The 16,809-nt window shown below is 41.2% G+C and overlaps 1 protein-coding gene across 1 annotated transcript in view; it reads right to left on the bottom strand.

Annotated features, from left to right (window-relative positions):
* LOC132567317 (uncharacterized) overlaps nucleotides 1–16,809 on the bottom strand; it is a 63,590-nt gene that overhangs the window by 24,555 nt on the left and 22,226 nt on the right. The window contains exon 2 of the mRNA XM_060232999.1: nucleotides 5,338–5,419. Coding sequence (XP_060088982.1) covers nucleotides 5,338–5,409 — 72 coding nt within the window. The 5' untranslated portion in view covers nucleotides 5,410–5,419. The remainder of the gene's footprint in view (nucleotides 1–5,337; nucleotides 5,420–16,809) is intronic.

Genomic DNA, 16,809 nt, shown 5'->3' with positions numbered 1-16,809 from the left:
CTAAGTATTGGCAGAGTTTATAGAAGGTGTAAAGTCCATATTTTGGTTCATACCAAAAGGACTATATGTTTTTAGTTCATAGATAAATCTAGTCTCCTTTTGTAAAAAAAACCTGTTCAACATTTTACATCTGGAATGGCTTTTTTTGATAGCAATATAAAATTATGAACTTCATCATATCCTCTGCTCAATTTTGGCTGGTGCATTGACTGTGCCTGTTCCTGGTTCTGCCAGATCTAGCCCAGTGATCCATGCCTGCCTTAGCTACATCTAGACTTGAATACTGCAATGTGCTATACTTGGGGCTACCCTTGAAGAATGTTCAGGATGCACACAATGCTGTGGCTAATGCACAATGCTATTCCTAGACTACTGACCGGGCTCATGTTATTGGGAGCATGTGACCCTGATATTACAGAAAATTACACTGGCCAGCAATCTGCTCCCAAGCCCAATTCAAGGTCTTGGTTTTGTTCCTTAAAGCCTTACACGGTTTGGGACAGGAGTATCTGAAGGACCATCTTCTCCCATATGCTCCTGCCTGGGAATTAAGATCACAGGTAGAGGTCCTCCTGACTGTCCCATCTGAAACTCCTAGCCAACATTGCTCCCCAGCAATTAGCATGAAACAGGAATTGGCAAATCTCCAGAGCCTTCACAAATCCAGCAATGGGACATGTATGGAAACTACAATTCTGGATGGTCCCTTATTTGCCTCACTCTCCATTAAATTCATAAATTGGCAGGCTGTCACTTGCCCTTCAACAGCAGTGTTAGCATATAAAGAGATCCTTGTGCATATCCACCAATAACATGCACAAGTGGGTCAACAGCAAAGAGATAAACTTTACTGCAGCAAAGGAGACAGCAAATAAGGGCTAGTCCTCCAACACAGCAAGGTTTCAGCAATCCATTTATACACTTCTTAACACCCTATATATTCCATATATAGATGTTACTTCTATATTGACTTTTGATTGTTTCCCAAGCATTCATACATCACTCTACTACTGGTTGACTGGTAGGCTTATTTCCTGTGTCTTATTTCCCTTAAATCTCATATATGGCCTCTGTCTTATGTCTAGTGCATGCACAGATGATAACAATGTGCGCTTTCACACACACTAAATAATGCTTTTTCAATCCACTTTCAATGCACTTTGTAACCAGATTTTGCTGTGTGAAATGGCAAACAGTTGCTGAAGTGGATTGAAACTGCATTATTTAGCATGCATGAAAATGCTCAATATGTTTTGACATCTTGTGGCTAATTTGCGCTTTAGTACTTCCGTTCTCTCTTCCCTAATTGTCAAAGTTTCAGCTGTAGTGAAAAGCCCCTTACTGCAAACTAACTGCCTTCTCCCAGCTAAAGGTAGGTAAAGGTGCAAGCACCAGTCGTTTTCGACTGTGGGGTGACGTTGCTTTCACAACGTTTTCACAGCAGACTTTTTACGAGGTTTTGCCATTGCCTTCCCCAGTCATCTACACTTTCCCCCCCACGCAGCAAGCTGGGTACTCATTTTACCGACCTCAGAAGGATGGAAGGCTAAGTCAACCTGGAGCCGGCTACCTGAACCAGCTTCTGCTGGAATCAAATTCAGGTCATGAGCAGAGGGCTCCGACTGCAGTACTGCAGCTGTACGACTCTGTGCCAGCTAGCCAACCACAAAATGTGCCCAGAAAGCAGAACTTTGATTAACAAACAATTCTGCTGCTGACTACCCGAAAAAAGGAAATGTCATAGCTGTTCTCTCTCTTGTCCTGCTTTTGTCTTTCAGGCCTCAGAATTTCTGATCAAGGTTTTAATATAAAATTCAATGTATCAACATGTGGCTTACAGAAGTATCCCAGTTATCTTATTCCAGCTCTTCAAAATCAAATTCAATCATTCTTAGAGATCTTGATCTCTGCAAATCAATAGATTTAGAATTATGGAAACAGGACTTAAAAAGCCATCTATTAACGGCATTAAGACCTAACTGACAGATTAGCTGCTGTAACTGAGCCTTGGCCAAACCAAGCAAAAGCTCCTGATAATATGATGTTATGAATAGACAGAAACTCTTAAAAGTCAATTAAGAATTATTGTTCTCCAAGTTAAGAGTGGGGTCTTTTAGGATAAAAGAGGAATCTTCCATATAAAAATTGAGATTATCCATAAATTTATTTACTTTACCACATTCTACTGTAAATTATTACTGCCCTTTTTGGGTAAGATTATAGAAAGGGTGGTGGCAACACAGTTACAAGGTTTCCTGAAGGATGCTTCCATACTGGACCCATTCCAGTCCGGCTTCTGCCCAGGCCACAGGACGGAGACGGTGCTGGTTGCCCTCATGGATGATCTCCTGAGACATCTGGATCAGGGCGTCTCAGCATTACTGCTGCTACTAGACCTGTCGGCTGCATTTGATACAGTTGACCACCAGCTGCTGTCTAGCCATCTTGTCGATGTGGGGATACAGGGGTCTGTCTTTCCTCCAGGGTGGGGAACAAAAGGTGGCGATTGGGGAAATGCTGTCCCAGAGACACCCACTTATTTGTGGGGTGCCCCAAGGGGCAGTTCTTTTCCCAATGTTGTTTAATATCTATATATGCCCCCTTGCCCAGATGGTCAGGAGGTATGAGCTGCCTTGTCATCAGTATGCAAATGACACCCAGCTCTAGCTATTGATGGGTGGCCGGTCCGGCTGCGCTCTGGAGAATTTGGACCTGGTGCTGCAAGCCATGGTATCATGGCTCAGGCTGAGCCGGCTAAAGCTGAATCCAACGAAGACGGAGGTCCTCTATTTAAGTCACAGCAGCCTGGGAAGGGTGATCCCTCTACCAGCCTTCGATGGGGTGCCATTGATGCCAGTGTCGAGGGTTAAGAGCTGGGGAGTGCTCCTGGAGTCCTCTTTAACTATGGAGGCCCCAGTAGCCAGAGATGCTTTTTTCACCTTTGGCGAACACGGCAGTTGGTCCCCTATCTTGAGCACAGCGACTTAGCAATGGTGATCCATGCCTCGGTCACCTCAAGAATCAATTACTGTAATGCTTTCTACATGGGGCTGCTATTGACTCAGATTCGGAAGCTGCAGCTGGTGCAGAATGCTGCAGCCAGGCTACAAATGGGACTTCCCCGTCAGGAGCACATTCAGCCTGTGCTGAGAGCGCTGCACTGGCCGCCTGTTGCGTACCGAATCCATTTCAAGGTCCTGGTATTAACCTTCAAAGCCCTATATGGCCTATGACCTACCTACCTGCGGGACCACCTTGCCTCACATGTTCCCCAGAGAGCACTGCGATCAAGCTCTCAAAATCTTCTGGCTGTCCCTGGGCTAAAGGAGGCTAGGCTCAACTCCACCAGAACAAGAGCCTTCTCGTTTGCGGCCCCAATACTTTGGAACACCCTTCCAGAAGCCATCAGGGCCCTGCGGGATTTATCACAGTTCCGCAGGGCCTGCAAGACTGAACTGTTTCGGATGGCATATAACATCTAATGGGAGAAGGCTGCCACCACATCTGGATCCATAGTGCTTTTATTGCTAACTGCCTAGGATCTGTGCGTGTGAGAAAGAAAATATTACATGACCTGTCTGAAGTAGCACCATTGTCATTTATCTGATTGTTTTATTGTTTTAATACTGTTTTTGTTTACTGTCTATTTTATGCAGTTAGCCGCTTTGAGTCCGTACAGAATGGGCGGGATATAAATATAACTTAAGTAAATAAATAAATAAAATAAATTATATGCAACCAGCACATGGTATCCTTTAATCTTTGCCTGAAGTGAAAGAGACAGCACAATTTAGAGGCTCTCCCCCACCTCATCTTAGAATAAGAACTTGAGTCTGACAGATCTTTTAAAGAATATCCTCAGTTTTATTAAATAGCATTTTCCCCACTGCTAGGTCTTGGTTTTTGCATTCTTGGCTAGTGGTTCTAAAGAGCTCCTTGATAGTGAGTGGGAACAACAATGAGGAGGTTCTAACATCAGAACCGATGGCACTGATGCTAGAGAAGCTGGGCTCAAATAGTAACCAGAACCAACTGAGGATTTAGGCACATCAGCAGTTGAGAGGGCTTTCTCCCATAGGGTTGCTTTTAACCTGATGCTCTTTTCGCTTTTGGAGCAAATTATTGACACAGTTTACAAGAGACGTTATGAGCGTTACTTAGGAACAAGAGACATAGGTCATGCTCATCATTCAGTCTGAGCCATTTCATTGCCACAGTTTGAGCACTTTTAATCAGGTCTTGTGTGACATATTTTTTTCTCATCCATTCAAAGGGTTGATGGGGAGCAAATGTAAAGTCCCAGATATGCATCACTCTATTGGTAAACAGAAATATAAGTCCTGTTCTTTAAAAAACAAAGAGTAACATACAGACCAACTCCAGACCAGAGGAGAAAAGGGGGAAATCCCCTCAGGAGACAAATGTAAAGTTTCTCTGCTATAGAACCCACACCAATGACAACAACAATCTAGGAAAATCCTATCTGCCGAATGGCAAAGAAAGAACTAAGGGAAGCAACTGTTGCTTCCTCCAAGCATGTGACCATTTGGGTGGGAAACAGTGTTGCATTCAGTCTTAGAGGGAGGTGTGCCCTCTCAAGTATTTTTAGGCTAGAAAGTTGTTATTCACAGCAGACCTCTGCGTGTAGTCCCAGTGTGGGGCTGTATGGAAGATGAACTGCCAGTATATGTGCAGGCAGTTTCTGTTGCGGAACCACGGGCCTGAGAAGGTCAGGAAGGCTTCCAAGGTTCTGCCATGCCTCAAACTACGTGAAATGTAATTGCTCAGGAGGGCATTTTATAAACATAATGGGACTAATATTATAATGAAATGGTACAATGATACAACCTCAAGATAAGTAAGCCCCACTTGGCGATATGGACTCTTGAAGGGTATTACACTGTTATCACTAGGGTAACTTGGTTCAGTGGTCAGTTGGGACTCAATCAGTGCTTTAGTTTTCTTTGGTGTGTAGGCCTTTGATGGGTGGCAGGCCCTGTGTCATGGAAGGTTTGTTCTGTTCTGTTGTTGCCCCAACTTAAAACTTACACTATAGTGGAGGATACTGGGAGTTCATGGGTGGGTTTGAGTTGTAGTTAGTGTTGGTGTTTAAAGCTCCATAAGGTCTTCTTGTCTTATGTATATATCTTAGCTTTTGTACTAAGAAATCAGTTTTGTTGGCTGGCTGCAGGAGACAGGTGTGTCCTGGATACAGGTCCCTAATTAGGGGACAAGTGATTACACTACCTTTGCATCTCAGTTAGAAAGATGGACTATACATAACATAGAATAAATAAATTTCAGACGGGGGCGGGGGGTAAAAAGCAAACAACTTACTATCCTAGTAAACCAAGGTCCAGCTTCCCTTCCATGGTAGTTTCCCCGTGGGTAGCGGAAACTCCTCTCCATATTTCAAGCCCTATAGAAAAGAGAAATTACACTGTGATTGAGTACTATTTTTGCAGTGCGCATTTCTGTTCTTTCAAACACCACTGGGCACACACATTTAACAATCCAGAAAAACTAAAATCTATTCCCACTGAACTGAGCAGCTGCCTGCCATCTTGTTCCAATCTGCTTTCAGAAACTGGGGGCAAGTTAACCTACAACAGGTTCCCCAGTAGGAGGAGGACTTGGTTTTAAACCCTGCTCTTCACTACCCGAAGGAATCTTAGAGCAGTTTACAATCGCCTTCCCTTCCTCTCCCCACAACAGACACCTTGCTAGGTAGGTGGGGCTGAGAGAACTATGACTGACCCAAGGTCACCAAGCTGGCTTCATGTGGAGGAGTGGGGAATCAAACCCAGTTCTCCAGATTAGAGTCTGCTGCTCTTGACCACTACCCCAACCTAGCACCCTTGGGTGCCATGGTACCCACCAACATCCATCCTGGTGCCCGTCAAGTATTTTTAAAAAGTGGATAGGGCAGATGGGGCTTCTGATTGGCTGCACAGCTTTTTATAAACGCAGCTGCCATGACAGCGCAAGGATCTTCACTGCATGACTGAAAGTAAGCTGTAAGAAGAAAATATTTTAAAGCAGCATATTCAACTTAAAAGGTATCCTGTTAAACAGAGCTTCTGCTTCAAATATTGAAAAATTCCTACCAGAGTTATGCATACTCATTCTTTAACATTTTGTGGTTGGCTCTGCCTTCTGTTGCAGCCATTTTATGGTTACACTCACCAGCATGTGTCAGAATTCCAAAGGTGCCCATGAGCTCAAAAACACTGGGGACAAATGTGCCTATGGCCAGAAGGAGTAGCCAATAAGCAAAGAAGGATAACATCCCAAGTATTAAAACAATGCCACTTGTTCAATGAATCAATTTGTAATAAATAATTCAGCACCAAATTATTGCTAGTCTGCCAGGGAAGTGGCTAGGTATGGACTCTTCTGATGGTGTTTTTCACTTGAGTGTTTGTTCAAGTAGACTTACCGTATTTTTCGCACCATAAGGTGCTCCGGACGATAGGACGCACCTTCCTCCTGGGGGGCGATCCGCTGCCTCCGCCTCCGATCCCGGTGCTTCCCCCGCGCCTGCCTGCCTGGCTCCAGCTTCTTCCAGCAAGCACTGGGATCGCTCCATGTGGCCCCACCGCAAACCCAGCACTTCGCGAGCACCGGTTGTGGAGAGGACAGTGTGCTTCCTCCTTGCCTGCCTGCCTGGCTCCAGCTCTGATGCTTAAAGCAAGCGCTGGGATCCAAGGGCGGAGGGAGAGATCCTGGCGCTTGCTGTAAGCATCAGAGCTGGAGCCAGGCAGGCAGGCAAGGAGGAAGCACGCTGCCCTCTCCACAGCCGGCGCTTGCGAAGCGCTGGGTTTGCGGTGGGGCCAAGTGGAGTGATCCCAGCGCTTGCTGGAAGAAGCTGGAGCCAGGCAGGCGCGGGGGAAGCACCGGGATCAGAGGCGGAGGCAGCGTATCGCCCCCCCCCCCCCCGGGGGAAGGTACGTACCTTCACTCCATAAGACGCACACACTTTCCCCCACACTTTTTAATGTCTTTTTTACATTTTTTAAGTTATTTTATTATATTATACATACAACATAGCCAAACATACATACTCAAAAAATTCAACATACCCACCACCAATACCAAAGGAACGTATAGATAACTTACTAACACTTGTATCTTGTTCTATCTATTCAAATCTTAGATGTTCCACCCATTCATGCACCAATTTCCAAGTATCATTACATTCCGTAATATTACCATCTCTCAACCTCGTGGTTAAAAGATCCATTTCTACTTTTTCCATTAATTTAACAATAAACTCATTCTTATTTGGAATATCGTAGTTATTCCAATATCTGGCTTACAGAATTCTGGTAACGGTTAGTATATGGAGCAGAATTTTCTTTTCTGCTTTGGACTCATCAATTTTGCAAACACTTAATAAGAAAAGTTCGGGTAGATAGGGGATTTGTTTTTTTAATATCTTTTGGATCCATATGGACACCTGAATCCAATATTTTTTAGTCCTATCACAAAGCCACCATATGTGGAATAGAGAGCCTTTTGTTTTATTACACTTCCAACATTTGTTTGAAACCTCTGAATAGGCTCTGGATAGTTTATCTGGGGTATAATACCAGCGATAAATCAGTTTATACAAGTTTTCTTTAAATAAAGCAGATTTCGTCAATTTCAAATTTTCTTTCCAAAATTTTTCCCATTCGATAATTTTAATACTGCATCCAAAATCTTTCATCCATCGCGCCCAGGCTTCTTTTACCACTTCATCCTGCATTTTATATTCTAGTAACCAGTTATAAATTCTAGAGACTAATTTCCGGTCTGACTCGAAAATAATTGCATCAAATTCATTCACCCTGTTCGAGAAGCCTTTTTCTTTATCGGATTTATACCTGGATCTTATTTGTACCTTTAACCACCAGTCTAATTTAGAATATTCCTCAATTTTTAAATCTCCTTTCGAATCTAATAAACATTCATATGTATAGCTTTCCTCCCATGAGTAAAGATTTGGGTGTAAGGCTGCTTCCACCGGCGAGAGCCATTTAGGTGTATATCTATATATCAACATTTTTATTTCCCACCAGGTTTTAAAAAGCGCTCTTCTTATTTCATGTCTGAAAAATTTGCTATCCTTTGCTGGAGGGCTATACCAAATGTGAGAGTGCCACCCTCTTGTCAAGTCAGCACCTTCCAAAATTAACACGTTTTTATTTTTTAATAATAGCCAATCTCTCGCCCAAGTCAAGGCACACGCTTTATAATACATCTGCCAGTTCGGAAGCGCAAATCCTCCTCTTAGCTTAGAATCTTGCATAACCTTTAATTTGATCCTTGGTTTTTTATTCTGCCAAATGAATTTTGTCACTAATTTGTTAAGTTGTTGAAAAAAGCTCTGGGGAATTGAGATTGGGATCATTTGAAACAGGAATAATACCCTAGGCAGAACGTTCATTTTTACCAAAGCGACTCTTCCTAAAAACGAAATTTGCATATCGCACCACCTTTCTAAATCAGCTCTTATATCTTTTAATATTTTTTTCATAGTTATCTCTTAATAAACTTTTTAAATCCGCAGTTAAGGGAATACCAAGATATCTAACTTTCTTCTCATAGGAAAATCCTGATTTTGTTGCAAATTCCGCAATCTGATCTTTTGTCATATTCTTTGTGATAAATTTAGTTTTCTTGTAATTTACTTTAAACCCCGCCACTTCTCTATATTGTTTTAATCTTCTTTTAAAGTTTTCAATCGAATTGTTGGGATCTTCAAGGGTAAGCAATACATTGTCTGCGAAGGCTTGTGTTTTATAACTTTCTTTTTTCACTTTAACTCCCTTGATCTCCTGATCTTCTCTTATCACATTTTAAAAAGGTTCTAACGATAATACGAAGAGCAAAGGAGAAAGCGGACAACATTGCCTCGTGCCTTGTTCTATTTTTATCTGTTTCAAAACGGATCCATTAATATTAATCTTAGCATTTTGGTTTGTATATATAGTCTTTATTACTTTCACAAATCCTTCTCCACATCCAATTGACATTAAGGTCTTAAAAATGAATTTCTAATTTACATTGTCAAATGCTTTTTCCACATCCAAAGTATCGCTGCAAATTGTTTTTCCGGATGCTCTTTATAGTATTCCAACACATTCAGGATAATTCTTAAGTTTTGTCTCATTGCTCTTCTGGGGATAAAGCCTGTCTGATCTTCTTCTATAACATCTGGTATGATTTTTTTCAGTCTGTTTGACAAAATAGTCGCATAAATTTTATAATCTATGTTTAGTAAGGAGATTGGTCTGTAGTTTCTTATTTCTGTTGGGTCTGATCCTTCTTTGTGAATTAATGATATTAATGCTTCCTCCCATGACACAGGAATCCTTGATTTATCAGATATTTCATCCAACACTCTTTTATATGGCTCCATCAATAGTTCCTCAAAACATTTATAGAATTCGATAGGTAGGCCATCTAAACCTGGAGCTTTATTTTTCTTCTGCTTCTTCATTGCCTCAGCTATCTTGAGCATAGACATTGGATTTTCTAATGATTTTTTCTACTCTCCTGGTATCTGTTTCATTTTGCTTTGTTCTAGATATTCTCTTCACAGATGTTCTGGTAATTCTCGTCCTTTATAGAGTCTCTGGAAAAATTCCTTAACGATTTCTTCTATTTGCTCCCTCTGCGTCACTTCCACCTGATTTTCATCTTTCAGGGATCCAATTATTTTTTTCTCTCTTTGCTTTCTCAATTTATAAGCTAGCCACCTGCTAGTCTTATTTGCATTTTCAAAGTAGTTTTGTTTGGTCCACTTTAATTTCTTCTCCAATTCTTCTGACAAAAGCAAATTAATTTGATGTTGTGTCATCTGAATCTTTATTTTAATTTCCGCTGTACTTCTTTCCTTCTGCACTTTTTCCTGTTTACCTAATTTCTCCAATAATTCATTATATTTTTGTGTTCTTTCTTTTTTCCTTCTGGCTGAATAACTAATGGCAATACCTCTGAAGAAGGCTTTGAAAGCATCCCATATTACTTGTATTGGTGAGTCTTCTTTTCGGTTAAGATCGAAAAACATCTTAATCTTCTCTTTCGCCTCTTTTAGGAATTCTTGCTCTTTCAATATTTGGGTATTTAATAATAATAATAATAACTTTATTTTTGTATCCCGCCCTCCCCCGCCAAAGGCGGGCTCAGGGCGGCTCACAGACATGGAATTCCATGATTCAAATAAAACAATATAAACAACAATTTTAAATACAATCAATTACATAAATAAATTAGTTAAAAATAGATAAAATAGGTGCTATAAAATACTATACGTCATAATCATACATAAGATGGCTAGATGGCTACAAATCAGTTTAGCCAGGTTCTGTCTTAAAAGCAAGCTGAAAAAGAAATGTTTTGCAAGCCCTGCGGAATTGGTTAAGGTCCCGCAGGGCTCGCACCATCTCTGGAAGTTGATTCCACCATGGAGGGGCCATTGCTGAGAAGGCTTGCTCCCTGATTGTCTTCAATCTAGCCTCTCTTGGCCCAGGGATTGTTAAAAGATTTCGAGTTTTAACAATTTATTAATAACATACGGTTACAATGTTTAGTTATATCTTTTCTATCCCTAACCCATATGATATTTTCAATCCCCCCTCCCTCCATTATTAGACTTACCCCGAAGTTATGTATTTAAATCCGAATATAAAAGTAACCCAAACCCAACAAAATACAATGTTTTTTTCTTCTCATTCATATTAAAAAATTGTCCAATGTCTTTTTACGTTCCACTCTAATTCTATATATTTTTTAAATTTCTTCCATTCCTTTTTAAACACTTCCAAATCATAGTCTCTCAAAGTTCTTGTTAATTTATCCATCTCACTCCACGATAAAACTTTCACAATCCAATCCCATTTCTCTGGTATTTTTTCTTGTTTCCACAACTGCGCATACAATGTCCTAGCAGCTGAGAGCAGATACCAAATTAAAGTCCTATCTTCTTTTGGAAATTTTTCTATTTGTAATCCTAGCAGAAAGGTCTCTGCAACTTTCTTGAAATCATAACCCAGAATTTTAGAAATTTCTTGTTGTATCATCCGCCAAAAGTTTTTTGCTTTTTCACAAGTCCACCACATATGAAAAAAAGAACCCTCATGGTGCTTACATTTCCAACATCTGTCTGACATCTTTTTACTCATCTTTGCCAGTTTCTTCGGAGTCATATACCACCTATACATCATTTTAAAACAGTTCTCCCTTGATATTCTGACATGTTGATATCTTCATCGAGTTCTTCCAAAGGTACTCCCAAGTATCCATTTAAATTTCTCTGTTTATATTGATTGCGCATTTAACCATTTGAGATTTTACTACTTCCTTCTCTGTAGACCATTTCAATAGTAATTTATATACTTTTGATATCAATTTTTCATTGTCTCCAAGCAGAACCTTTTCCAATTCTGTTTGCTCACGTCTAATTCCATCAGATTTCATATCATTTTCCATCAGACTTTTTATTTGTTGCATTTGAAACCAGTCATATTTATTATTTAGTTCTTCTGCAGACTTTAATTCAACTTTCCCACTTTGAATCTTTAACAATTGATTGTATGACATCGCTCTATCTTCCTCAGATTCAGCTGTTATTTTTATTACTTCTGCTGGCACTATCCGAAGCGGCTTCCTCTCATCACCATATTTCTTATATTTTATCCAAGTATTCAATAAAGTGTTTCTAATATAGTGATGAGAAAAAAACCCATCCATCTTGTGTTTCCCATAATACAAATATGCGTGCCAGCCGAATTTATTCCCATGAGCTTCCAACCTTAAAGGTTTTTTTATCCAACAGCATTATCCAATCCTTAATCCACGTCAAGCAAACAGCATCATGATACAGTCTTAAGTCCGGGAGCTGAAAGCCTCCTCTCTCTTTTGCATCTGTTAAAATTTCCATCTTAATTCTTGGTTTCTTCCCGGCCCATACAAAGTCAGAGATCTTCCTTTGCCACTTATTGAATTGTTTCCTATCTTTCACAATCGGGATAGTTTGAAACAGATACATTATTCTTGGCAAAATATTCATCTTAACTGCGGCAATCCTGCCTAGCAAAGATAAATTAAGTCTGTTCCATTTTATCAAATCTTTGTCCATCTTGCACCAGAGCTTTTCATAATTATTTTTAAATAGATCGATATTCTTCATAGTTATTTCTAAGCCAAGATATTTAACTTTAGAAGTAACTTTACACCCCGTCAATGCCTGCAATTCATTCTGTCTATTTGGTTGCATATTTTTACATAAAAACGTAAAAATGGTTGCATATTTTTACATAAAAACGTCGACTTCTCTGTATTTATATATAGTCCTGCAATCTCTCCATATTCTTTTATCTTGGTTAAAAGCAACGGTGTTACTTGAATCGGATTCTCTATAATAAACACAATGTCATCTGCAAAAGCTTTATATTTATAAGAGCATCCTTTAATTTTTAATCCTTCTATTTCTTTGTCGTTTTGTACTTGTAATAAAATTTCAAGAGTCATTATAAACAACAATGGTGATAACGGACATCCTTGTCTTGTACCTTTGCTTACCATCAATTCTCTTGTAAGATCTGCATTTACACACAATTTTGCTTGCTGTTCCGTATATATTGCTTTCGTCATTCTTATAAAACAAGGGATTGTTAAAAGATTTTGAGAGCTGGATCTCAGTGCTCTCTGGGGAACATATGGGGAGAGGCGGTCCCTTAGGTAGGCAGGTCCTCGGCCATATAGGGCTTTAAAGGTGATGACCAGCACTTTATAGCGAACACGGTACACAACCGGTATCCAGTGCAGATCCCGCAGCCCAGGCCGCACATGTTCCCACCGAGGTAGTCCCGTTAGCAGCCTGGCCGCCGCGTTCTGGACCACCTGAAGTTTCCATGTTCGGTATAAGGGCAGCCCCATGTAGAAGGCATTGCAGTAGTCTAGTCTCGAGGTGACCGTTGCGTGGATCACAGCTGCTAGGTCGCTGCATTCCAAGAAGGGAGCCAACTGCCTCACCCTCTTGAGGTGAAAGAAGGCGGATCTAGCAGTGGCAGCTATCTGGGCCTCCATTGATAAAGAGGATTCCAGTAGCACTCCCAGGCTCTTGACTCTGCGCACTGGTATCAGTGGCGCACCGTCAAAAGCCGGTAGGGTAATCTCCCCTCCCGGTCCGCCGCGGCCCACGCAAAGGACCTCAGTCTTCGCCGGATTCAACTTCAGCCCGCTCAGCCGGAGGCAGTCAGCCACGGCTTGTAACGCCCGGTCCAAATTTATAGGGACATCGCCAGCCCAGCCGTCCATCAGTAGATAGAGCTGGGTATCATCCGCATACTGATGACAACCCAGCCCATACCTCCGTGCAATCTGGGCAAGGGAGCGCATGTAGATGTTAAACAGCATTGGGGAGAGAACTGCCCCCTGAGGCACCCCACAATGAAGTGGGTGTCTCTGAGACAGCTCCCCCCCAATTGCCACCCTTTGTCCCCGACCTTCAAGAAAGGAGGAGAGCCACTGTAAGGCTAGCCCCCGAATTCCTGCGTCGGCGAGGCGGTGGGTCAGCAGCCGATGGTCGACCATATCGAACGCAGCCGATAGGTCTAGCAGCAGCAATACTGCCGAGCCGCCTCGATCCAGTTGCCGTCGGAGGTCATCCATGAGGGCGACCAAGACTGTTTCCGTCCCATGGCCCGGGCGGAAGCCGGACTGGCATGGGTCTAGGGTGGAAGCGTCCTCCAAAAAATCCTGTAGCTGCAATGCCACACCCCTCTTGATAATTTTGCCCAAGAAGGGCAAATTTGAGACCGGTCGGTAGTGTGCCAATTCGGCCGGGTCTGATGAAGCTTTTTTCAGGAGAGGGCGGACCACTGCCTCTTTCAGGGGTGTTGGAAAAGCACCTTCTGAAAGGGATCGATTTATAATGTCCCGTATAGGACATCTTAATTCCTCCTGGCAAGCCTTGATTAGCCAGGAGGGGCATGGGTCCAGATCGCAAGTTGTGGATCGTGCAGTGCCAAGAATTCTGTCGACTTCCTCCAAACTGAGCGGGTCGAAGCAATCCAGGGTTAAATCAGAAGACACGCATTGGGTCTCCAGTTCACTTACTGCATCTAAATTGGCAGGGCAGTCGTGGCGGAGCGATTGGACCTTATCAGCAAAAAATTTCGCAAAAGCCTCACAGCCAATCTCCAATTCCTTAGCTTTTGAATTGCCCTGAGGCAATGTGGTAAGGTTCCGAATTATTCTAAATAATTGGGCCGGGCGTGAATTTGCAGATGCAATCTTAGCCGCAAAGTATGTTTTCTTTGCGGTCTTGATTGCCATCTCATAGGACTTCATAAACTTCCTATAAGATGTTCTAGTCGCTTCGTCACGAGTACGCCGCCATTGCCTCTCTAGCCGTCTAAGACCTTGTTTCAGCTGGCGTAATTCCGGGGTATACCACGGGGCCAGCTTAGTCCGAGGTTGCAGAGGGCGCCGAGGTGCGATCTCCTCGATGGCCCTAGAGAGCCGGCTATTCCAGGTCTCAACGTCCAACGTAGTCTAGTTACTGCTTTATGTAAAATAATCTGTATTGGGTTATGATCCGAATAAGTTCCTGGTAAAATGTTTGCTTGGTTTAATAATGTGGCTAAGGGTGTTGACAACCAACACATGTCTATCCTGGATCAGGAATGATGCACATGCGAAAAATAAGTCAAATCCATCATTGTAGGGTTTTTTGTTCTCCATGCGTCCACCAGACTTAACTCTTCCATCATATTAAAGAAGGATTTTGGTAAGACGCCCCTTGTCTTTTTAACCTTTTTCTTCCCCAATTTCCTATCTTTGTGTACATCGTATACCGCATTAAAGTCACCTAAAATGCAATCGTTCACGGTCCCGAATTCCAGCAATTTCTTATGTAGAGCGTCGAAATTTTTTTCTTGGCCGTTGTTAGGAGCATACACATTTCCTATTATTATTCTTTTGCCGTCAACCTCAATTTCTACCAAAACGATCCTTCCAAGTTCCTCGCTATAGAGTAATTCCGATTTTATATGTTCCTTAATGTAAATAGCGACCCCTCTCTTTTTCTTCAGGCCTGCGGATAGATATACCTGTCCCAAATTTTTATTTTGTAAATATTTCGAGTCATCTTTTTTAATATGTGTTTCTCGTATGCAAATAATGTCCGAATGTGTTTTCTTGAGTTGGAGAAAAGTCTTTCTTTTTTTTCAGTTCATTAAGTCCGTTGATGTTTATCGATGTAATTTTTAAACCTGATTTACTCATTTTCCGTTGCCTTATTACTATCTAGTATTTTTTTTTCTTTAGATACTTGTGATCTAGTCTTTACCCTATCTTCTTTCCTTCTTGGGGCTTCCTCTTCTTCAGTTCTACTCAAGTCGTCTTCTTTATTTTCTTCCAATTCAGATTCCTGACTATCTAGTTCAACATGTCTGCTCCAAAAATACTGCACTTTTTCTAATGATGTTAAATTGAACCTTTTACTTTCATAGGTAAAGTAGACCCCCTCCGGGACTAGCCATTTAAATAGAATAGATTGCTCCATTAGCCAAGCCATTAGTTTCTTGATCCTGTTCTCCTATGCCTCACACTCCACGGAACATCCTTCAACACTTTTATTTTATTTCCTTTCCATATCAGCTCCTCCTCTCTCGTGATCTTCAAAATTCTCTCACTTGTTGATGCTCTCATAAATTTAATATGTACTTCTCGAGGTAAATTAAATTTTTTCGTGTATGTGGACGTCACTCTTCTGACCCAGTCTATTTCTAATTCCATTTCTTTTACTGTTTGTTCCTCGCCCAACGTTAGAATTTCTATGATTTTTTTGTAAATATCTTCCCCTTTTTCTTCTGGTATATTTTGCAGCCTTAAATTATATAATGCTTTGTCCCATTCTATCTTGGTTATTCTATTTTCTAATTGCAAGGCTTGAATTTTAGATTCTCTCAAGTTGGAAGCAGCCAATTTCCCTTGTTCTTCCACTACTCCAACTTTTGCAGCTAGTTTGTGTATTTGTTGTGTATTGGCCAATAATTGTTGCTGGAAATTTTCTACTTTGTCATTTGTTTTTCTTATTTCTTCTTTCAACTCCATCTTTAATTCTTCAAGTGCTTCTTGGTTTTGTTTAAAACCAGCAACCATGATGTTTCGTAATTTTTCTACTGCATCTTGATTTATGGTTGCAGTAACTGATTTCCCTAACCCTGGGGATGTGCCTTGGGCTATCTTTTTAGCTTTAGCCTCCATCTCCTAGTCGGTTTTAGCTAACTTGTTCCTTCTAAACCTTTCTTATTTCTAGCCCTAAACTCTGAATTTAGTCTCAGTGTTATTTCCACTATACTCAAAACTTCTCACCACAGTTCCCTCAAAACTTCATCTATTATTGCAATTCAACTTTTACCTCTAAATTCATTCTTGGTCACACTACAAAAATACTTAACAGTCAAAAACAGTCAAAAGGGAAAATAGAAACATATGTCTCTCGCAATCACATTTTAACATACAGTCCATTAATTAATACACCAGTACATTTAAATAGTTGTTGCAAAATATAATTCGCCCCTTTAAGACTCCAATTCTTACTTCAACTGTCCCCTCCTTCTTCTTCCCAGGAAGCTCAAGCAAGTATTAAACAAACAGAACCTCCTCCATTTTCTCTTGAAAGTAGCCTTCTTAGATATCTTATGTCTTAAGGTCCAAACCACGTCTCACGAACAAAATTTCTTCCTGTAGTAATATTTCCAAACCCCTCTTCAAGGAGCAGACAGCCGCAGAAAAAAAACTGCTGCTAAA

This window comes from Heteronotia binoei, chromosome 2 (assembly GCF_032191835.1).
Source record: "Heteronotia binoei isolate CCM8104 ecotype False Entrance Well chromosome 2, APGP_CSIRO_Hbin_v1, whole genome shotgun sequence".
Taxonomy (NCBI): Eukaryota; Metazoa; Chordata; class Lepidosauria; order Squamata; family Gekkonidae; genus Heteronotia; species Heteronotia binoei.
This window is presented reverse-complemented; position numbering and strand designations above follow the sequence as displayed.